Raw genomic sequence first — 25,340 nt, forward strand, 5'->3', positions numbered from 1 at the left:
TATTTATGATAAAGTAAAAATTTTAAGAATTATGTGCAGTATATATATATACTGCACATAATTCTTAAAATTTTTACTTATATATATATATATATATATATATATATATATATATATATATATATATAAATATTTTTCTATATATATATATAGACACACACACACACACACACACACAAGGAAATGGTTAAATACTCAAAAAGCTAATCAATTATATAAGTATTTACAATTACTATTTATATTAAAAAAAATATATATATATATTTTTTATATATAAAGAAAATAAAAATCAGTTCCCTTTTTACCCTTCTGCCCCTGTCCCTGCTCAGGTCTGTGCACCTCACTCTCTGGGATGTCATTAGGGTGAGTAAATGGGTTAATTTTTGGGTGAATCCCAAAAAATGTTAACTGTTTTTTTTTCAAGTCGAAATTATTATTTGACATCACTGAATTAACTTGAATAGCCTACATTAAAGTTGTTAAGCATTTTAATGGTTTGATCAGGTAGAAAAAGCTCCTTAGGTAACAACCGACCACTTTTAACAGTGTATGTTATAATTATGTTTGTGATTACAAATTAGCATGTTAATTATCCTGTTTTAGGCAAAGAGCCCGGGTAATAAAAGTACAGCTAAATGGGGTTGTTATTCAATGAAATGCCTGGTATTAAAAGATACAGTTCGTTAAATAAAGTGACGAAGTTCTTTCTGAAGGTTCAATTGGGTTCACCCGTGATTTGTGTCGTAAGGCAAAAGGGGCGTATAACGCAACAGCTCAGCAAGCGCATCCTATTGGTCAGTGCAGTTTGTGGGCGGGCCATCAAATGACTGGCTTTCAGTACATTTTCATAACTCCATAGACAGCATTTCCTTCACAATCTGTCGACGACATCCGACGTATTTATTTCAAGCTTTATTTCATTTAGCGCTTAAGGATTACATACGAAGAAGTCACATTAGGAGTTACGGCGCAAAAAGGAGAGATTATCTCTCGGAAATTATGGAAATTGAATTGCCTAAAATGCATCCAAGCCAACAGGTAAATGTTATTATGTACTAATTTATTGTGTCGCTCAAGATGAATGTTTTGTTTGCTTTTAAATGTTGTCGAAATGACTGAAAAATTCGAAATGTTCCTAGCAGGACTGTTGTATTATTTTGCATTTTGAACCTGTTTTGTGGGGCATATAGTGTGACGTGTGTTGCTCATGAATTAAATGTGTTACCAGATCACAATGGACAACACGCCGCTCTTATTCCATGTGACTTTTCAGTAGCCTTAAAGTTCAGAAGACATAGTCATCGGGCATGTTTTCTTCATTACTGAATTGTGTGAAATAATTGTAGACGTAAAATGGTCGAAACGTGTTTTAAAGGAGGCGTTTCCTTATCCCAGTGTCTGATCTTGCGTTTTCACTCAAAATTCTGCCTAGTCATTGAATGGGGCCGTCCTAAACAAGATGAAAATCGTGGAAAAAGTGTAAAAAGAAAAAACCGTGCCGAAAGGTTAGTGGTGTCTTGTGAAGTTGGCATACAGCTGAACTCCTGTCATTGCGATTAGTAGTTGCGCTTTGATGTTTTCGCGTGTGATCCCGCAGCAATTGCTCTTTCTGCGCATGCGCACTCGCTGCCAGCGCCTTGCACAATAGCAGGCGGCTCCAATCTGGAATGTTACTGTTTACTTTGCCCTGTGTCCTGACGCTGAAATGTGATCATCTTGAATAGATTAGTCCCCATCACTGTTAATGTCATTCTTTATGCCCAAATGAAAGAAAAAAGACCTTGGGTGTTGCTTAATCATTTTGGGTAGACATAAATATATTAAAACCTTCATTGACAATAAAGATTAATTGATAAACTGTACATAATGCTTAACAGATCAGCAGTGCATGTACATTCACAAATAATAAAAAAAAATATTAATAAAAGTTTTATGACATATCAAGATTTTTAGATGCACATTAGGCTAAACATTATTTGCATGATGTAATTATGACAGCATTTATAATATGGATTTAAATAAACATTAATACAAGCCTAAATAATAGACTGTAATAATAAAATAGTAAGCAATAATAAAAGTTATAAAATATTAATAAGCCCTAGCACCCCTTTTTGAAGTTACAATAACATTACATTAGTGTTGTACTTATTAACATTTGTTATTAACTACATTAGTTAACATAAGATAACAATGAACAATACTTTTAAAGAACATGAATCTTGCTTAATGTTCACTTATGCATGTATACTAATATTTAAAATAGTTGAAATGTAACATTAATTAATGCATTATGAGCTAATTTGAAAAAAGAACAATAGTATTTATAAATTAACATTAGCCAAGATTGATAAATGCTGTCAAAGTATATTGCTTATTGTTAGTTCATGATACCTAATGCATTAACCGATGTTAACTAATAGAACCTGATTGTAAAGAGATACCAAAGTTATTATAACTTGTGTAAATTTGTGCACTAATTCCCAAAGTTTAAATCGGAACAGTTTAATGAAAACCAAAAAATAATTTTAAGTATTTTTATACAATCAGATTTCATACAAATGTGTTTAGATACTTGTTAATCTTTTCTTATTTTTAAGTCAAAATTACCACTCTTATGAACATTTTATCAATAGTATAAGATATTTGTTTTAGTATTGTCTGACATTTAAAATAAAGTCTGCATTGTCTATTGACCGAACAGAATAGCTGGGGGAACATTGTGGCCAGTGGAATAAAATATGGTTTTGTAAACCTGTTTAACTCTAGCTATGTGCAGTCTCACCTGGACCGTGTGCAGTGGAAACAAACAAACAAAAACAAAAACAAAAAAAAAAAAAAGAACAAGGTGTTCTCTTGTTCCTACAGTGGTATATCCCACATTCCCTCAGTCTTCAGAGGAGCTGGAAGTGAGACAGGTGTGAAAAAGAATCTCCTCTTCATCAGGAAACTCTGCAGTTTTAATAAACAGCTCCAGTTTCACGTACCTAACCTGGATAATGATTTCAACACTTCAGCCATAAATTATGTAGTTAGGTGTGACTTGGATATACTTTTCACTACTAAGTACAATCCCTTCCATGTGGGCTTTGACACACATCAATACGCATATACAACATGTTTAATATATGACCTTCGACCATAGTCAGAGTTAGGGTTGCAACGGTATACCGGTTTCACGGTATACCACGGTTTGAAAATTGACGGTTATCATACCATGTACATTTGCTTATTTATGGTATTGAGAAAAAAATGCAACCAGACGGAGAATCTCATCTCCTTTATTCCTTGTCTGCCTGTCAGACCCGTCAACTTGCGATACACACAAACACACGCACGCAGCGGAGAAAATGTCTGAGAGAAGCGAGGGGATCTGACATGAGTGTGTGTTAAAGCAGTGTTTCTCTACTGGTCTATTCGGACTGGGTTGCGGACAGCAGGGAAAGAGCAATGCCATGGTTATCCCATTGAAGATATTTCGGCGGCCGCCCAAGTGATAGACTATTTAGAACTGCCGACGTAGATTTAATGATAATCTCGCAAACAGCTAAAGCAGACATGGGCAACATACGGCCTGCGGGCTGGATCAGGCTCATTTATCATAAAAGCGTTTTTAATTTTCATTGAATATTTCAGTTAACTTTCATTGGGACGTAACGCGTCTCCACAAGCGTTTAACAGGCTCAGGGTTGCCAGATAAGAGACGAAACACCCCAGTTTGAGATTTACACTTGTGCAAATTGGAAAAATTCTGCCTAATGTTATACTTATTTTGTGCAATCTGGCAACCATGCACGTCTCTCTTTCCCCTTTGAACAAACTTAGCAATCTGTAGTGCAATATTCTGCTCAAGGAAAAGTGTTTTACAGCTACTCTGTGTCCATTCTTAAGGCTGCTTGTGATGTTTGGTGCTACTAATTTTGCTGGTAAACCTTCTCAGTTATTAAATTAAATATAAAAATAGATCTCGGCATCATTGACATGCGAGCAAAAGCAAGCCAGAGACAAATATGTATATGGATTTATTATTTGTGCAATTGAGAAATGTAGAATCCCTTCACACCTGTATGTTAATCTAACTCTTGCAGTAATCATTTATCATATTCATGCAGTCTGTGTTATTCAGTTGTGTGCTGAAAATTAATCCATCGAGGAGACCCGCATCATGACTCTTAACATGTAAACGGGTAAAGTTTCAAGATGTGTTTCAGCTAGTATTTATTTTTCATAAATACATAAATTTTTTATTATTATTATTACTATTATTTAAGACTAGCACACTGACCTAACCATGGTAATGAGGAGCCTTTCCTTTTGTGTAATATGTGTATAAATATGTAATATTAGGTAACAAACGGGATAATAACAGGCTCATATAATTAAATATGCTCTTACATTTTTAAAAGGGGAGAGACAACTTCCTGTAGATTTTGTTGTTGACATCATCAATAAAAATAATGACACTTGATGCATGTCATTGTACTGGAAAACCATGAACAAAACTATGCAACATAAAAGGAAATGCAACCCAGGATACATTAAATACAGGTTATGTTTAATCTATGGTAGGTCAACACTTTATTTCCAGTGTAAAATCTGTCCTGAAGCAAAACCAGTTGAGAACCACTGAGATAAAGGGACAGACAAGAGCAGTCTGGCCTCACTTTCACGCACCTACAGTATATGTTAACTGTTAATAATCATAGGACATTACTTCAAAAGCTCACACAGCTGATGTTATTTTTAATTTAGTAGTTAATTTAACATGCTATGTAAACTAACATGCTCTAGTTATATAACATGTTGTAGTTACATTATATTTATAGTTTATTATAATTCTGTTAGCTTTCTTATTTTTTCTATTTATTTATTTACAAAAGGGAGACTTTTTTTACACATATGTTCCAAGAGTGGACGCCACATCATTCTTAAAGATGTAACACATACTTCAATAAAATAAATGGTTTCAAGTTTCAATTATAATAAAGTGTTTGCTCAAAAATAAATAAATGAATAAATTAACCCTTCTGTTTTCACTAATAATAGTAATTGTGTAATACCGTATACCGTGATATTTTCTGAGACTGTTATCGTACCGTGAAAATCTCATACCATTGCAACCCTAGTCAGAGTAGATGCATATTTAATTTGATTTGAAAGAAAACACGGCTGTAGCTAATTTTCACAATCAATGTTTCTCGTTCTTTTCTGGAGTTTATTTTACGTTTTATGTTTCCATTTTGAAATAGTTGAGAAACATATTTTTATGTTTGGTCAGGCGAACGTTCAACATCAGGGTATACAACCGTATACTGTACCAAAGTCCCATTCAAGGCAAGTCAGTTCACTGAGCGGGCATCTTGGTAATGTCCCTGAGCAGCTGTTCTATGTAGGCAATGGGTGTTCATGTAAAGTTGATATCGACTTGAATGGGGAAAGACAAAACCACTCCAAACTGATTGTTAGGATGTTTAAATAAATCACAACAAATCAACTGCAAAATCTAACAACAATGCAAAGTCATACTGTGACAGGGTGGAGGGCGGGGCTGGCTCATGATTTTACACACAGAGAGAGAGGATGCTTACGGGCAGCTGTCCGTCCTATGTGTGTGTATTTCTTCATGAAACTATTATTTATATTGTCAAGCCGGTTCTCGCCTCCTCTTTTCCCCTGAACCCACTTTACACTGGTGCCGAAGACCCAGGAAGGAGGAGGGATACGCCGAAACGGAGTTCTCGCTGCTACCATCCACCCCAACGGAGCAGCCGTGGCTGTCTTCCGGGGGATGGAGGAGCTCGGCCCCCTGGAAGCGGAGGAATAAGAAGGGGAGGGATGACCGCTAGGGGGAGAAGGTGCTCCTAGCCAACTTGTTTGAGCAGTCAGGGCCGCTGCCAGGGGCGGAGGAGACCCCTACCAGCCGCTGAAACGCAGCAGGTCTGAGACCGCCGAGCGGGGAGGGTCTCACTGCCGATCGCCTGGAGCGGGAGAACCGCTGCCAGGGGTGGGGGAGACCCCTTCTGTTCCCCGAGACGCGGCGGGGCATTCTGTCCGCCAGGGGCTGGAGGACTGCCTCTGATCAGCCCGGGGAGGCGTGGCTGTCGTCCACTAGAGGGTGGAGGAGTGGCCAAGAACCAAGCTACGGCATATCAGAGAACCGGCGAGTAAGTTTTTTTTTCTTTCTCTCTCTCCTCTCTCTCTCCCACTTCCGCTCCGTGTTGGCCTTTTCCCTCTCGTTTACATTTTACAGTGTCTTTTGTTGGGGGGGTGGGTACTGCACTGTTATAGGGAGTACCCCCCTATTTTTCATTATTGTTTCCCTCCCCCTGTCCCCTTCCAGATTGAGGAAGGCGGGATGACCTGCCGGCAGACTGGCACAAGGCACGCCCTCCCCAGGGAAAGTGTGGGGGGGGGGGGGGGATGTATTATTACTATTATTTATATTGTCAAGCCGGTTATCACCTCCTCCTTTCCATTGAACTGCTGTACACATACATTTTGCATCTTTAGCTCAAATCACGCTAAAATACTGTATTTTTTAGGCTGGTTCATCTAATGCGTGTGCACAAAAAAAGGCGATGGGCTCTTTTACCTTTTCTGTCAGCCGCCATATTGAATGTTGCTTTTTCATCCATTTATTTTTCTACAACTGGCCCATCATAGCATAGTTTCATATACTATGACTAAGGTCTGTAATGTGTGAAGAACTCAGACTTTCATAAAAAGGGGAGAATGTCAGCAGGCAAAGAACATCACATGAGCACATGCTTACATAGATAAGATCAAAAGCACTGGAGACCAAAACAAAACATGGCGTACTTACTAAATATTGTTGCTAGGAAACCATTTGCAGCCTTTTGCACTTTAAAGAAATGTGTTTTGAGTGTAATTCATGTATTATTAGATTGATGACATATGCTTTTGTGATGCATTTGTAAACAGCAGGAGGAAATGTTTTGAAGGGGCCATGTGAAGAAATATTTCCACTCAGAGACAGCATCTCTAAACAATATGAAACACTGGATATGTTTGTAATAGCACCCTACCAAACAACATGCAGTAAATATGTCAGAAAGGCAAGGTTCAGAATAGCGTACTACTTCTCTGTTTATGCCAGTATTCCATTATGAACACAGCCTCAGTCTTCATTCATTCTGCATTGAGGAGAAAGAGAGTTTTTGTGCATGCATGAGGAGGTGGTCCAGCCAGTCTTCTTGTGAGAAGAGCCCACTTAACAGTTATTTAGGTGTTTCATCATCCCTTTGGCTCCGACCCCATCTGTTATCAGGAGCTGGAGAGGATGTGCGTGACTCAGTCAGTCAGGGTCTGTTGTTCTATGTTGCCGTCTGGAGAACTCTGTGACGCCAGTGACCGATCCACTCATTTATCCAACTGGAGACCATGTTTATGAAATCCTTCTTTCCTTTTATATTGTTGTATGTATTTATTTAGAAATGTATGTGTCTGTTTTGCTGTATTTATCAACATAGATTTCCTGTTTTGAATTAAAGGGTCAGTTATATTTTGTAGAAGCACTCCTTAACACTGAAATACATACAAATACAATTGAAATAAAATTCTTAATGAATAAGTAAGAAAACAAGTTTAAATAATATTAATACAAATAATTTAAGAAATGGAAAATGCTTTCATTCCAACACTAAAATCTAGAAAAATAAACTGAAAATAAATGATTAATAAATACATAAAAAATAGTAAATAATAATACAAAATACATTACAATGTTCGAATGATCACATTTTCAATGTAGAAAAAAACAATTCTTTTAAATTAATAAATACAAAATACAGTATATAATCATAAAAACATTGAAACTAAATTCTTAGTAAATATAAGAACATAAATAAAATAGTTAATAATAATACATTCAATAAATTGAAAATGTTTTTATTCCAACACTGAAATGTAAAAAAATGCATTCTAAATAAATAACAAAATATGAATACAAAGTAAATAATAATAATACATTGAAATGTGATAAAAATTTTAATATAGAAACATTTAATTGTTTTACATATTTTTGATAAATAAATAATACAAAATACAATATATCCTAATAAATTATAAAAAACAATTAAATAAATTGAAAATAAATTCATAATAAATATTAAAAACATAAATAAAATAAAAGTAAATAAAAATAATACATTAAATAAATTGAAAATGCTGTCATTCCAACACTGAAATATTGAAAAGTTACATTGTATTCAATATTTTAAATGTATTTAAATTTCATAATACAAAATAAAAGAAATGATAAAATAATCAAACTAAATAAATTGAAAATGCTTTCAACACTGTTAGAATCAACCCTCAGCCTTAAAATTAGAAAGTAGACATTCTGTGTCATATTTGATCACATATTTTAATGCCTAACAAAAACTGTTATGTGATGTCAGTACTGATTACTTTTTCAGAGTCGTAAAAACAAAAGTCCTTTCCAAGAACTGCAGTTCCTCTATTCTCTGTACACACTTCTCGTCTGTGGAGTCCCCTGGGCCTTGTGATCTGAAACTATATAGGAAGATGATTTTCTACAGATATCCAGTCACATGCTCGACATGGTCTTTCTGACCTCATTAACAGATATATGCAGAACTTCAGAGAGTTTATGCAAACTTGTAAATCGTTAGTCTTGAACCAACTTGATTCTTAAATCCCAAGATCTATCTTTCACACAGTGCACAAACCTCCACTATTAGAATTAGAGGAAATCACTTGCATTTGCAACCAAAATTCATGCTATGTGACTAAAGTGAATGTATTTGGCAACTGGCTGGTAAATGTTTACATTTCACTCACCAGTAATTGTGTAGTTTAGTCGTGAAGTGTTAAGCAGCCAGATCCTTTCACAGCGAGTAAATGTTGTTCCATGTAATGTGTGTCCAAGGACGAGATCCACGCAACCATTTGTCGTTGAATAATGTCTCTTTTAATACCCTTTTTATTCTTTACATTCAGTTGTTGATAAAAAAAAAACAACTAAAAAACACCCCAAAACATTTCATTCTTATCATGCGTCGCATAGATGAGATAAAACCATTTGAGTCCTCTCTAGTTAACATGCACTCATTTAAAGGCAAAATGGCATTTTTATTAAAGAGACAGTACCGGTATTAGTGCGTATTCAACAAATAAATGCAAATACTTTGTACAAATTATGCAATTTAGCAATAAATATTTAACAAAAATTATATATGAAATATAATATCTTATCATTTTTAAAAAGCTAAAATGTGACAAATTATGAAAAATTAATAAAATATAATGAGTAATATTTACATTTTCCTAATGTACCTAGTGAAAAGGATCCCTGTATAATTAACAGCATTAGCTTGGAGATAATTGCTTTTATATTTAAACAAAGGTGACACTATAACTTAAATAAACCCATATGAATCGAATCGAGAGCTTGTGAACCGGAATCAAATTAAATCAGTTAATCTGTACCAATACCCAGCCCTAGTAAATACATGGAAGAGGAGGTTTACAGACTGAGTAATAGTTTTTCTCATACATTGTTGATGTAACAGTTTTTAATTCCTACAACTTTAAGTCAAGGAAAGACAGAGGCCAAGGTTTTGAAATTTTTTTTTTTACTTAAACTGGTAACAATTTTAATTACCAGAATTTGCTGATTTTCATTCTAAAATCTAAAAAAGGCCTTCCATATTTCGAACAGAACTATGGACCCTTTTCACACTTCTGAATTTTGGAACGTTAAAGTAACCAATTGCAGGGTAAACTTTGACAACAGGTAGTGGGAGACCATGGCAAGTATTTTTTTTGCTTACCCATTTGCAGTGTTGGGTAATGTTACTTTTAAAAGTAACTCGTTTGAATATTGCGTTACTCCTTAAAAAGTAACTTCACTAATTATAAAGGTAATTTATATGGAGTTTGTTACTTTTGTGTCACTATTTTTCTCATTGCCACTTTCTCTTCTGCTATGTATTCCATACAAATAAGCCATGCATTGCAGACAAGAGACATTACAGGTTATGCTAGCTACTGTACAATACTCATGTCAAAACAACATAGTAAACAAACAGATATTTAGAAAGTCTACAACCAGTAGGTCTTCACAACATATTTTTAATAAAAGTCTCCATAACAGGAATATGCTTGATTTGTTTTTCCATCAACATGGCAGGCAGTATGAATAATGAAGAATAACCACTGTCTTACCTTAAGTAGCAAAGTCCAACACTTGAACCAGTGTCATATATGTCATCATATGCTGTGCCCATCGACAATTTCAAAACTTAAGATGTTTTTCAAAATTCAGGATAAAATGAATTGGGGAATGCAGCCTAACATGTTCGAGGAATAATTCTGATGAATAAATACATATTTTTCACTTAAGTCATCTCAGCGCAAGCTTGTTTTGAGTTGATCCATGGTGAATACAGACGCCACAAGCAGAAAGGTGCATGTTGATACAACTTGAATAGAATAATTTTTAATGCTACCAAAATGTCATGAAAACAGTTTGTTTCATGTATCAAACTACTTGTTTATTATAAAACAAAAATGTAGAATCTTTTTAGAAACTAAGATATTATCTCTGTGTACACAATTGATGTAGAATGTTGCTTGGAGCCACTGATCCAGAGTCAGCTTTTCTCATCCCATTCTCCCAGTTACAGGGCGCTCTAACATGGAGCAGTTCGGCTGCATAAGTCAGTGAATTGAGTGAGTATTTCACCCTGTGTATCATGTTGTAAATAAAAAAAAACCTTACCAACAAGCTTACGTCATCCCTCTGTACGGAAGCGAAACTTTGTAGTTAAAAAGTATATAAGTATTGTTTTGTTTCTAAAAATAATCAATGGTTTGGGTTCAGAAGAACTTTATTTGTTGACTGGAGTCTTATGGATTATTTTGATACACCCTAAATATGCATTTTGGACCAAATAAATAAAATAAAACAAAAGTAAAAAAAGTACATTCACTTGCATTGTTTAAAGGAGGAGGCCGGAAATTAAATCCTAAAAAGCATCAAATGCCAGGAACAAGGACACAAACTGGAATTTTTGTTTTCTGCCCTTATATTTCACAAACACTCTGATCTGAGACATCTGTGTAGTTAAAACGTCTCGGATTACATGTGTAACCCTTGTTCCCTGAAAAAAGCGGAACGAGATGTTGCGCTGCTAAGCGCTACGGGGAACAGCTTTAGCTGTGAGCCGAGCTGAATAATGTGTGGAACACGTCAATGAACATTGACCGGAATTTATAGCCTCGGCTGATGTAATCATTAGATGCAACTGAGGCCAGGCTATAAATGGATACATCACCAGGTGTCGTCAGATACTTCTTTTTGAAGAGCAGTCCTGGAACGTCCCAGTGAGGCAAAGCAGCGCAACATCTCGTTCCGCTTTTTTCAGGGAACAAGGGTTACACATGTAACCCGAGACGTTCCCTTTACAAAAAGCTTCACTACGATGTTGCGCTGCTAAGCGCTACGGGGAACGCAATAACCACGCCGCTGCACTTGGGGCTGTCCGGACCCCTACGGTTGTGCAGTGTACTCACAAAAACGCGAGAGGTCTCAGACATGAGCTTCAGATGTCGACTCAAGGGCATAAGAGCCCGGAGTAGCATAAACATCTAAACCATTCAATTTTGATGAATGTGTGCGGAGAGGACCAGCCTGCCACATCACAAACTTGTTCAGGCATGAGCTGAGATGTCGACTCAAGGGCATAAGAGCCTGGAGTAGCAAAGCATCTAACCCACAAAGTTCGATGAATGTGTGCGAAGAGAACCCTATCGCACCACAAACTTGTCATAAAAACTGATGAACGTGAGCGGAGAGGACCAGCCTGCCGCATCACAAACTTGTCCAGACATGAGCTTGATATGTCGACTCAAGGGCATAAGAGCCCGGAGTGGCAAAACATCCAAACTATAAAAATCTAATGAATGTGTGCGGAGAGGACAACCTGCCGCATCACAAACTTGCTGCAGAGGGAGACCTCTAGCCAAGGTTTTAGAGGAGGAGAGCCCTCTGGTAGAGTGCGCCCTGAAACCTACTGGCAAAGCTTGACCGCGCGCCTCATAGGCCCGGGCAATAATGAGAATGCCTCTTTGAGGGCACCCCGCCCACCAAGCCGTGGCAAACCGCAGTGGCCACATAGAACCTGGCAGTGGCGAGGCAAGTGCCCGCTGACAGTTCTTTCTACAGAAAATCCAGAACTGAAGCAAACTGGCAGTTAGCTGGTTCTGTAATAAGAACTTTAGTAGAAGGAAACACATGCAGGCGCATTTGCGTTACTACGTTCAGCCCCTCCCGAGGGGGGGGGACTGGGCGACTCGGGGAGAAGTAGAGGAGACATTGCGCTATCAACAGAGGTGAAGAGGTCCTCTTCTGCCCTGTAAAATCTACCCAGATCAGTTCCAAGTGGAGGAAGCCCTAGCACTAGAAATGGTCTCGATAACCCCAAGAGAAAACCCCGTGAACCCCATTTGGTACCCTTAGGGGCCAGAATGAAAGGTTTCACAATTTGGGCCAAGGATGAGAAGGTCCTCCCTGTTCGGAATCGCCCAAGGCGAGCCGTCGAGGAGAGGAATTAGCTCCGAGAAACATATCCTGTTCGGCCAGCGCAGCGCCATTAATACGAGGCAAGACCCTTGCTGGTGAACATCGCCAAGACTCCCGGGAGCAGAGAAACTGGGGAAAGAAATGCATACAGATGCATTCTGGGTCATGTATGTGTCTTAACGTCCAGACCCAAGGAGCTGGGTGATTTCAGGGAGAAGTAGAGGAGACATTGCGCTATCCATAGAGGCGAAGAGGTCCTCTTCTGCCCTAAGATCTCACCCAAACTTGTTCCAAGTGGAAAAAGCCTGGCATTTAAAAAGGTCTCGATAACCTCAGGAGAAAGCCCTGTGTCCCTCAGTTGGTACCCTTAGGGGCCAAACATGAAAGATTCCACAATTCGGGCAGGGATGAAATATTGCCCTGTGCCTGAGATAGAAGCTCCTTCCTGTTCGGAATCGCCCAAGGCGAGTCGTCGAGGGAAGAGATTAGCTCCGAGAACCAAGCCCTGTTCGGCCAGCGCGGTGCTATCAGTAAGAGGCAAAAACCCTTGCTGGCTGAACTCTGGGCAACTGCTACCTTAGGGTGGAGTTCTTAACTCCCCGTTGGTATTTCCTGTCTGGACCGTAAATCTGCTCCCAGTATCACGGGCATCCAGGGATATAACTGACCTGAGTGACAGGAGCTTACCCTGGGCCCTAAGGAGAATCCGACGTGTCAGAAATACAGCTGACAAGAACGTGGGTCTCCTTGAAGATTTATGTAAGAGGCTACCGCTGTATTGTCCACCCGCACCAAGACATGGCAGCCTCAGGAGGAGGTATTTCAGGGCCAGAAATACAGCCATCAACCCGAGACAGTGACTGTGACAACCGAGCTGACGACCCTCCTATCCCCTTAAGCTGGACAACCACTTAAGGCCGCTACCCCGCCCGTCAGGGAGGCGTCTTTCGTTAGCAGTCTGCGACAACAAGACGCACCTAGAGTGGGACCCAAGGCAGAAAACCGGGTCTGAACCACATAGAAAGGAACGAAGCCTGAGGCGCGTAACCCTATTTAGCCCAGGGTTTTGGCCCTTGGAAGAAATCCCCTGGCTTTTGGCCACAACAAAAATGGTCTCATGAGCAGAAGGTCCAGAGGGATCACCATGGACGCGTTCGCCCTGAGACCTGGAAATCGTTGATACTGATAACAGTGCAACCTTGACCTAGCCTGACTTTGCTCAGGGTGATCTGAATGGACTCAATCCTAGCGGGAGACAGTTGTGCCCCCATTGTGATTGAACTCCATACGATGCCCCAATAGACAGTGTTCTGAGTGGGAGAGAGGACGCTTTTCTTGGCGTTGAGCCTCAACCCCAGAGAAACAGATGAGCTAAGACGATGTCCCTGTGCTGAACTGCCAGTTCCTGGAACTGCGCTAGGATCAGCCAGTCGTCTACGTAATTCAGAATGCAGATGCCCCGGAGTCGCAAGGAGCCAGCGCTACATCATGCATTGTGAATGTGCGGGTAAAAAGGGCTAGGCTGAGTGAAAGAACCTGACACTGGAAGACTTCGCCCCCGGAAGTGAACCTCAGGAACTTTCCATGTTGTGGCAGAACTTCTAAATGAAGTATAGAAGTGCGTCATAAGATCGATGGTGACCAGCCAAACGAGTTGTAGGGCTTGAGACACGACCGTCTTGACAGGCATCATCTTGGACTTGAACACCCACGGGTAGTTCAAGCTTTAAGATCTAAGCCAGACGCCACCCCTCACCCTCCATGGGAAACGGGAAGTATTTAGTGTAATAACCTAACTCTCTCTCTGGAAGGGGAACACATACCATGGCCCCTTTAACCAGGAGATTGAGTTTTTTTGTTTTGTTTTTTTTGTTTTGAAACACGGAAAAGCGGCGAGAGAATTAAATCCTGACGCCCTTATAAGACCCACAGAAAAGAATATATCCGGCAGAAGTTTCCACGCTGTCAGGATCTCTGAGATGGGTATTATATTTTAACACTTCCTGTTGAGGGGTTGTCGGGTGTTTCGCGTCCTGAATAAAATGCAGGAACAGCGAAAACACCCAATTTTGACGGAAGCCTCTGCAACCCGAAACACCAAGAGGTGGCGGGAATGGAGGGGCTTCGAGGGGGTACCGGGAGGGGTGAAGTGAAGCACGTGCCCGTCCAGAGGGAGCTACCCCTAATCTAGGCGCAAGACCGTCAGGGTTTTCTCTTACTAGAATTTATAGTCCTGAGGTCTTGCTTCGGGGGCTGGCGAGGGCGGCGAGACTGTCCCCAATCCCTGGGAGGAGGAGCACGACTCGCCACGCTTTGCTTTTGAGCCTCCCTTCAGTCAGGACCGAGGTGGGTCTGAGGCTTGCTCGTCAAGCGCAGAACCCACACTCAGGTCGTCCAGGAGGTCAGCCTGGTACGCTTGAAAAACAGCATAGTGTGCAGAGCAGCACCAGCCTGACCTGCTGCTTGATAAGCCCTTCCCACTAAAGTGGAGGTTGTCCTACAAGGCTTTGAGGGGAGAGAGGGCTTCTTAAGTGACGATGCCGAGCCCGGCGAGAGATAGCCCGCAAGCGTCTCTTCAGCCGGCGGCATCACTGAATACCCCCGTGCCTCAGCACCTACGATAGTCGAATATAATGACGTCGAGGGTATGTGAACACGGGAAGAAAATATATATATTTTTATATATGTATATATATATTTTTTTAGGGGTTCTCCATGAGCGAAAAAGCTCTTCATGGAGGTTATCAAAGAAAGGGAAGGGACCCATGAGGCGTTCCCTTTCTTAGACTGGAAGATAAAATCTATCCCCTAATTTGGAGCGTTTGGGGGTCTCTTTTTCGCGTGGCCAGTCCAATCTGGCAACCGCACGAGTAACAACATCGAGCAATTCCTCCGTAGATTTTTTATCGCGGACGGAAAGCTCGGAGGCGGGAAGAGAATCGCAATCCACCTCATGATCCGAAGAAGCGTCGGAACGCGCTTCGAGATCATGTGAAGGACCAGCTGGGTTTGGGGAGAGAGTGAGAGAAAGGGGTCAACCCGTCTCTTGCTCTTCAGCCAAATCCATGCAAGAGCCCCACAAACAATCTTTTCATGATTGCTGACTCCCGGAAGCAAGCGAGGCGAGCACGACGCACTCTGCCTGTTAAAGCAAATCGCAGTGCTCGCACCCGCCCTGCTGCAACGCCAGAGCAGCGTGCTCTTACCCCCAAACAAACAGCAAAAACTGATGTGTGCCGTCTTCAGCTATAGAGCGAGAAGAGGGAACACGCACCGTTTACGGCTTTCAGTCATTCTCTCTTTTTTTTCTTTCTTTTTTTAGAAATATATATATATAATATTTTCTAAACAGAAGAGAAAAATAGAACAACGTTCACTGCACACTGCCTAACTGATTCTATCTCCTAACAGAGGAAAGAAAGTTTTGACAGGGTGTGTGAAACACACAGAAACAGAATCGCTCTGAAAAAAGAGTTTGACGACACCTGGTGACGTATCCATTTATAGCCTGGCCTCAGGTGCATCTAATGATTACATCAGCTGAGGCTATAAATTCCGGTCAATGTTCATTGACGTGTTCCACACATTATTCAGCTCGGCTCACAGCTAAAGCTGTTCCCCGTAGCGCTTAGCAGCGCAACATCGTAGTGAAGCTTTTTGTAAAGGGAACAACATGGTCTCTGGTGGTGTTTCATTCTCGGCTGCTGATTGGTTAGTTCAGAAGCACTGTGTTGTGTACTCCTCCAGAATCTGGACAGATTGGTGTTGTGCACTTCTGCAGAGAGTCATAAAAACTGCTGTTTAACCACAAACTCTGAAATTCTATTATGCAGTGTTCAGTGTTAGTTTGGGGATACATGTAGGAAATTGAACTTTTTTATTAAATTGTTTTAATAGATTTTGGTAATTGGGCATTAAATGTAATATATAAAATGAAAAGTTTTCACTTTAGGTGCTGTAATCATTTAGTTGTTTACAATTTTTAATCACCATTTTGTCCTCACTAGTTTATGTAAATGGTTCTGCGGTGTGGTAACTGAATTCTTAAAAGTACAAATATTCCATGTAGTCTCTCAAATATTACAAGGTGAGTAAATATCAGGTGCATGAATAATATTAAAATATTCTTTAAAATAGTTAGGAGAATTGAAACCTGGTCTCGCAGAATGAACATAAATGCAGGCACACAGCGTCACGGCTAGGACACAACACAGGTATCAAACACAGGGTGTGTCGATGCGGTTCACGTGACAAACAAAAATACTACACACAAAATTAACAAGGTTTTTCCCTTCTTAAAGAAAATTACTTAAATTCGTCGACTGCTGTTAGAGTCCTGCAAAAGATGCATGAAAGTGAAAAAGCCATAGAAGTGACACAAAATTATGTGGTTGCTTCAGAAAATGTGCTTTTCATTTCAAATTGGCATCATATAACACTGCTAGGGTTAAGTGTTTGTTAAGGGTAAGGATGTCTGTTTTGTTAAACTCTTATCTTTCTGGACAGTATAGGTTAGGTTTAGAGTACAGTTTTAGGTTAAGGAGGTACGTTTTACTCATAAAAACCTCAATCTAAAATTCACCTTTATAACGTCTGATTACAACCTCATTTCCCTCACTTTTGGTGCCCCCTGCTGGACATTTACCTTTAAAACTGCAGCCAAATGTGTAATGAAGCACGTAGTTTCAGTTTTTCAAAAATGTTGCAATGCGCATGTAAATTTCATGAGATCTGGCTGGAGAATGTACAACTAAAGGAACTTCCTCTAAAGGAAGTCAACTATCCAAAAACAAAAGCTTTTTTAGCCATTATCTTGCAGCATACTCAAAGCTGAAGGTCAGAAATATGAAGTTTATGTCAGTCATTTTCAGCTGCTGTGCCTAAATGCTCTAACATTTACACCAAGTATGTACTTGCATGCATGTGATTGCATAGTTCCCAGAGATGAAAAAGGAGAACCAGCATCTATTATTCATACAAGTTTGTTGTTACATTGATGATCACATTGTGTATGTGCTCATCCAACACATCCCTCAGATAAGACTGAGCCCTCCGAGACAGTCAGGGTGTGGTCTGGAGGACTTGAATGCAGTACTCTCTATGGCTTTATTGAAACATCTAGCAAAAAATATATAAAAAAAAAATCACATTTATTGGTGGATCCGACTCAAAACTGTTTAGTTGTTTGATGTCTGAACGTTAGAAAAACACCAAAAATCTGATGTTTATAAACCAAATCCCAACCACATTCATATGTGGTTTGAAATCCAAATAAATCTGCATGGTCAGATCTGATTTCAAGCGGTTTTCTTTTTTTATTTTGTAATTCGAGTCAAGACACATTGCATAACATCATATAAACTGCACAATATTCTTTCGAGCCATGTCCAAATTTTCGCTCTCTCATTTTTACTGAAATAGCAAGTGACATTCAATAGTGAAAATAGTGCAACACTCACATGACACACTGTGAATGACGCATTCGAGTCGCTCTCCCTACAATCTCAAACTACTAAGGGCTTATATTTGCATGTGCCTGAATATTTTTCTATATATTTTAAATATTGTTTCTATACTTAGAAACAACTTTAAATTAAAACTTGTATATACAGTATTTCCATTCTTTTTAATTGGATTACATCATTCGCAATGCTTAACGAGATTGTAGTTTTTTCCCTCATTAAAGACATTAAGTACACAGTCTTGTCCATGTGTCTTTTTGTTCAATTTTCAAATACTTTTTTGCTTCAAATCAAAGTTTGTAATGTTGTGAATCACCTCGGAGCTATTTGGTTTGGTTCATGGCTTTTATGACTTCTTTTATGTAGTTTCTGAAATCTCAAATGAAAAAAAAAAAACTTCTGTAACTAAGACGGCTGAAAAAGTTGGTGGTACTGTTGCACTCTATTGTGAATGAGTATGAATGAGTTTATGATTGGATCAGTCCTAAAGATCGGATTTGAAAAGCAAACTCTAAAAACAATCTGATGTGTTAATTCTCTGTAGGATATGGAGCTGATAGATATCCTGTGGAGACAAGATGTGGACCTGGGAGCAGGGAGGGAGGTGTTTGACCTCATCTACAGACAGAAGGAGGTGGAGTTGCGTCGACAGCGGGAGCAGGAGGAGGAGAAGCAGCAGCAGCAGTTGCGGGAACAGGAGAAAGCTCTGCTTGCACAACTCCAGCTGGACGAGGAGACTGGGGAGTTTGTGCCACGGACCACACCGGCCGCCAGCGCTCCAACGCAAGAGAACACGACAAATGCCGAAATCATACAGGTATGCATGCACAAATCCATCCAATAGCAGAGCTGACAGAGAGGATTGGGTGTGTCTCAGCTTATATGTATCATGTAGACATGCACGTACACATACAACACCAGGGCAACTGAGGATCTGCCTAAATCTCAAGTAAAGAGAGGCTTTGTAATCTATCATAGACTCACACATGCACATGTAGGTTCTCAGAAGGCCACACCCTCCCCTCATATTACAGGGTGCAGCTGCCTTGTTGCTTGGTAACTGCAGCTTTGGCATAATTATTGGAACTCAGGTGGTTAAGGTTTCTGTGTAAATGCAATTCTACAAAATGGAAAACAAATAGGAAGGCAAAGAACCCGATACAACTAGGCTTAGACAGTAAAGCTCTATTCGAATGGTCAAACAAACATACAGTTTTTTTGGCTAACCTAACCCACATTTGTATTGCTCAGAAACAAAAAGACATCTCTTTTGTGAATTTGAGAAAACAAATCGGTCTTGACATAGATGTCTGTGATTGCGGATATAGTATATTTTACACTCCATTTATCTGGACCTTTGTTGAATACCATAACTAAAGCTAATTTTCTCATTGAGTGCAAATTTTGTGACTGCCTGGGCACCTTCGTTATGGATTTTTTGTCAACTTTTCGGGGAAAATTGTTGCTGGTTTAAAGCTGAAGTATGTAATTTCGGCAACACTAGCACTACTGAACAGAATTGCAAAAATAAATGATGTTTTCAAAACAGCTTTCCAATTACGGCCCTTGTCTTCTGTTGTTCAAATCGCCAGATAGTCCCCTTATCATGTCACTCTAAAAAAACACTAATTATAAAATTAGTTATACTACAGTGTTTACAAGTGTTGCTTGAAGTACTTCTTGTTACAAATTCAATAAGTGAAATAAAAATAATAAAATATTAAAGACTAAATGTACACACTTAATGCACGCAAGAGTAACGCAACTACTTCATGCAACTATGCAGATGCGAGTGAATTGCCAACACGTGGTCCAATTTTTACATGCATAAGAAGTGTTTTTGCATTACTGTGGTGGTAACAAACCTCAGAACTCAAGGGGGCGACAGAGTAACCTTCAAAAGTCTGTGGCGTTAAACTGGATGTGCTATTATTTAGGTAAGCTACTATAAATACATTAAAATGTACTTATTTGCTCAACTATATTCTCTCCAAATTGTTGCTTCCACCATGACAGGAAAGAGAATACTTGCTGTTGAAGCGGACAATTCACACTAATGTCTGCTGTAGCACCCCTTATGGCAACGTTGAGAATGCAACACATACTTGCATTGTGTTACGGACACATTTTGGAATGCAACAACACACAAAATTGAGCTTGTGTAGCTAGAAGCATCAGTGTTCACATACGCACAAGAGTGTTTCGGTCTTAACGGCTAGACAGTACACTTGCCCAGACCTCACTATAACTTCAGAGTTCAGTACATGTACATCCTGCATTAATTGTAACTCTAAACTACTCTCAGAATAGTGCCTTAGTCAGGTTTACAAAGTACCAGCATTTACATGTATGTCCCCCGCTTTGTGTATAGATGCAATGGTTTTATTTGGATGTATCTGACTGTGTACGTGCAGAATGGGGCATTCGCTGAGGGAGACACAATGTCATTTGATGAGTGCATGCAACTCCTAGCGGAAACTTTTCCCCTGGATGAGCCAACAGAGGTAATTAAGGGACATATATCTCCCAAACAAAAACACTTCACACCTCATAGCAACAAAACACCTACTGTATGCTTTACATGTTAGTAAACTTGATTCTAATTTTCTCTCTCCTCTTTTGTGCATGTAGCCAGCTCCGCCCTGCCTGGATCCCTCGATTCCCCCTTCAACAGAGCTTATGATGCCCCCAGACATGCCAGGCTTTAACCAGAATCCTATGTTGCCAGGCTCTCTGGATCAGGTGTGGATGGAGTTGCTCTCCCTCCCAGAGATGCAGGTAAGCACCCGTACACCAGAGGCCATCAGCTCTAAACAGCACCCCAAATGAAGCTAAACAGCTTATACAAACCAATTATGGCAAAATCACCCATGCTTAAATTGATAGTTCACCCAAAAAGGAACATTATCATTTCCTCAGCCTCATGTTGTTCCAACACAAAAGGAGATGTTAGGAAGCATGTTAAGTTTCAATCACAATTTATTTCATTGCATTTTTTGTCCATACAATTAAAGTAACTGGTCACTGAGGCAGACATCATATTTTGTGTTCCATGCAAGCAAGTCATGCAGTACAAGTTTGAAACAACATAGGGGTAAGCAAATGATGACCAGATTTTCATTTTTGGGTGAACTATTCCTTCAATGTCAACATGAAACTGCATTCACAACGAATTGTACTAATGTAATGTTACATTTTTCAGAGTGAAACATTCAACTAGAGTAAAATGTTAGGTGGGTGTCATCTGTTGTGTTCCAAAATGGAGCCAAAATTGAAGCCCAGTACAGCCTAGGTGACATCAACAGAAAGGGAAAATCGTTTCGGATGAATAGAGCACAAGACCTGAAACATGTAGTAAAAGCAAATATGGTCAATTTTGATTTCATGTTGACTTTGATAGATCAGAGACAAGTTCTGTGAGGTACCTCTTGGTTTACTCTGGTTTGACCACGTGTTTTTAGGAGTGAATAACCCTGTTGCTGAGCAACAACCAAATAACCCACTCTGAGCTCAGACTGCGGCTTTACTGGTGACTCAGAATTGTATACTTCACTTGTTTTCTATACACATCTATACTCTCAGACTAGTCCATAATCACAAAAAACAGTATTATATAATCCAGCAGATTGAGTGAGACTAAATTTCTGAAGAAAACGTGAAAAACGTGAGTGGTGCTTTCCTGTGAAAAACTCAACCCCATGATGCTAGGATGCTGGTAGTGGTTTTTAGCACATTGCTGTCCGGTTGCTAGGGTCTTTGGAGAGGTTGTCAGGTGGTATCTTACTTGCCCAAGTCAAAAGATCCCCCCATGTCTCTATTGTATTCTGGTCCCTAGATGTAAATTGGGGTCCCCCCTTCAATGGTCAACTTTTTCCCATGTGCCGCCTCGTCTTACACATGGTTGAACGATCAGCCTAGAAGTATACTTGCACTAGCCCATATGATTGTGTTTGCTGCATGCACACTACACCTGCTTTGTAATGATCTTTTAGCAGTTAAATGGCAGGTGCATGTGCCGATGATGTGCAGACACAAACCAGTTCACATACCTTGAAAAACCAGGCTGCATGTGGACAGTCCACATGTACTATGCGCAAGACATAGCGGCCTAATTGTATTTCTTCCCTTAGCAAGCACCAAGTCAAGTCAAACTTGACCACTAATGATAGTTTAATTCCAACTCCTATTGAAGCCCCATTTAGTGTCATATAGGTCTTCATTTGTATTATGGTGTTCATATAAGTGTCTTTTATTCTTATTTTTTTAGCAGTGTCTGAGCATGCAGATGCAGGAAACATTAGATTTGGATGGATACATGAACACAAGCCCATCTGGAGAAGCACAGGACACAAACTACTGCCAATACCTGCCTGGGATGGACCATGTCTCCTCCACCCCCACAGAGTTGTGTCCTCCTGAATACTTCAACACTATGGTTTCACCCAACCTCAGTCAGATGAGCCTGAATGGCCCAGAAGTGAGCTACAAGTTTGGATCTGATGAATTGTGTAAGCAGTTTTATCCTGAAATGGAAGTTAAACTGAACAGCGGCTCAGTGAACTCTGATGAAGGAAATATGGTCAGCCAAATGGCTGAGATTCCCAGCGATCCTCCAGTGAACCCCATGGATCTCCACAGCTTCTCTCCTGTAAACATCAGCTCGGGAAAACCAGAACTTATGGTGGAATTCCCAGATTCTGATTCCGGGTTGCCTCTTGATGCCAGTCCTTATATGAGTTCTCCAGGGAAGTCCTTGCATGGAGATGGATCCTACAGTTTTAGCGATTCCGACTCAGAAGATATGGACGGTAGTCCGGGAAGCACGGAGTCAGATTATTCTGAGATTTTCCCGTTGGTTTACCACATGGATATTGCTCAGGTGTCTCTCTCTGAGAAAACCTCGGTAGATCTGCAGGAGATGAAAGTAAAAAACCCAAAGATAGAGCCGGCAGAGGCCAGTGGCTACTCCAAACCTCCCTTCACCAAAGACAAGCAGAAGAAACGCTCCGAGGCCAGGCTCTCCCGTGACGAACAGAGAGCAAAAGCCTTGCAGATCCCCTTCACTGTGGACATGATCATCAATCTTCCAGTAGATGACTTCAATGAGATGATGTCCAAACAACATCTCAATGAGGCTCAACTCGCCCTCATCAGAGACATCCGCCGCCGGGGCAAGAACAAAGTCGCCGCGCAGAACTGTCGCAAAAGGAAGTTGGAGAACATTGTGGGCCTCGAGTATGAGCTGGACTCGCTGAAGGAGGAGAAGGAATGCTTGATGAAGGAGAAGAGTGAACGTAGCACCAGTCTGAGAGAGATGAAGCAACAGTTGAGTACTCTGTACCAAGAGGTATTCAGTATGCTTAGAGACGAGCAAGGCAGGCCTTTCTCGGCCAACAAGTACTCCCTTCAGCACACCGCAGATGGAACTGTTTTCCTGGTTCCTCGCCTTAAAAAGACTCCCGTTAAGAACAAATAAATCTGTTCCATCTCCTCTCCCCTTCCATACTTGCTTCTGTTTTTTGGTACTGCTTTTCTCTTGCCAAAACTTTAGGCGCAACAAGTTAATGACAAGTTATAAAAGCAACATGTGTCATAACCAGCCATTATCGCAACAAGCAGCAGGACAATTATTTGCTTACTGCATTCTATTTCTTGGTTAATTCTTTCATGCCTTTATTTTTTTTTTTTTTTTTTGTGCTAGGTAGCCTACCACCTACCATGAAATCTCATTGATCAAAAATCCTGTTCCACATAACTGTACATAAATTATGTGTTCCATTCAACTCAAAAAGTTTACATTTCTTACAAGGAAGTGCAGTGGAACGCCATTTGATGCTAGACTCAAACTTGCGTGGTTATCGGCAACTTCGATTTCGCTGAGGTGCAACTGCGTGACATCATGAAATCATTTCAGCACTCATGGAGTTAATGATAATAGCATTCACTTTTCTTGAAAAATATCCAATGAGCTAACTTTCCTTCATTACAAAATAAAACGTTTGCAGGTACAGGTAATCGAAAAAAGTAAATTATACTCCTTTGATACTGTAAACCTGTAGAATAAATGCTAGCAATGCTGAGAGTCCCCCAGCCACTGGGTGTTGCATCAGGAAAGTCATCCAGTGTAAAACCTGTGCCAAGTCAAATATGTGGATCATGAATGGTCTGCTGTGGCGACCACGAACAGGAGCAGCCGAAAGAAGAAATGCTAGCAATGCTATATCATTTGCCAATTTAGTTACAGTTGTTTAATTACACGCCATTTTCCAAGCATCTGGCAATTGAATGTCTTTATGGTTGGAGATCGAAGATGCCAAGTGTCCCTCATCCGACTGAATGGAACACACCATAAACTTAGAATATGTTCTGATGGGCTGTGAGTGTGTCACATTGTGCTCAGTTTCACATTTAATGCAGACTTAATGGAAGGAAACTTGTTGCATGATGCCTGGTTAGGATATGGTGCAAGTTTTATGAAAAGAAAAACTAAAAAGGAGCGTATTTTGCTTATACATCAACTGATGAAATGGCAGAACTATTATATAAATTTTGTGTATTCTACTTTCCTAATTTTCTTAATCTGTGCTAGATTTTCTACTCCTTTATATTTTCTCTGAGATTCTTTTACCTACGTGGTTTGTAAATAAATTTATACTTTATTTGCTGTTGAAATAGGATAAATGTACTGTATATAAAAATAGATTCTACATTCTAGTATGTTAATAACTGCAGTGATTATATTAAGTTAGCACTTAAGTCAGATTTTATATCTTAATTTACAATTGTATTGCTACTTTATCTCTTGAATTTATGGCTTTATAATAAATAAACAAGTATTTAAAACAGTAATGTCTATGGCAATTGTTTTAAAATGTTAGTTCTTTTATGAGATGGGGCACGGTCACCAAAAGGAACAAAAGAGGATATTAACAATAAGGAAGAAGTCACAAATCTATAAAGTTAAACATTTATGAATATCAATGAATTAGATAGTGACATCTGATTTGTATTCATTTGAAATAATTGGATAAAGCCACTGCAAAAATGGCTCAGAAAAGTAAAAGGCAATGACATTCACACATTTTAAACATAGCCCAATTGTCCAAATACTCTTCTAAAGCCACTGGCTGTCTAATACCATGACATCATAATCTATTGGGACAATGTTAAGCATTATTTAAGAAGGGGTTGGAGCTGTAATGGTTTAATTTATTTGAAATAGCTTTCATATTTTGGCTTGGCACCAACATCGTACCACACTATCTACCCTAATTTGTGAGCTTAAACCTAGCCATAAGCTTTAGAGTGAC

General features: G+C 39.6%; 2 protein-coding genes across 2 annotated transcripts in view; one reads left to right on the forward strand and one right to left on the reverse strand.

The window, feature by feature from the left end:
- The first annotated feature begins 843 nt into the window (after positions 1 to 843).
- On the forward strand, positions 844 to 24,818 carry nfe2l2a (nfe2 like bZIP transcription factor 2a). The gene is made up of 5 exons (XM_052149121.1): positions 844 to 1,038; positions 18,575 to 18,847; positions 20,445 to 20,534; positions 20,662 to 20,808; positions 22,298 to 24,818. Exons 1-5 carry the CDS (start codon positions 1,000 to 1,002, stop codon positions 23,504 to 23,506), a joined length of 1,758 nt encoding a protein of 585 aa, XP_052005081.1. The 5' UTR covers positions 844 to 999; the 3' UTR covers positions 23,507 to 24,818.
- LOC127659345 (heterogeneous nuclear ribonucleoprotein A3-like) overlaps positions 8,179 to 25,340 on the reverse strand; it is a 41,617-nt gene continuing 24,455 nt past the window's right edge. Inside the window, exon 10 of the mRNA XM_052149122.1 lies at positions 8,179 to 8,535. Coding sequence (XP_052005082.1) covers positions 8,480 to 8,535 — 56 coding nt within the window. The 3' untranslated portion in view covers positions 8,179 to 8,479. The remainder of the gene's footprint in view (positions 8,536 to 25,340) is intronic.

Source organism: Xyrauchen texanus, chromosome 18 (assembly GCF_025860055.1).
Source record: "Xyrauchen texanus isolate HMW12.3.18 chromosome 18, RBS_HiC_50CHRs, whole genome shotgun sequence".
NCBI classification, from domain to species: Eukaryota; Metazoa; Chordata; class Actinopteri; order Cypriniformes; family Catostomidae; genus Xyrauchen; species Xyrauchen texanus.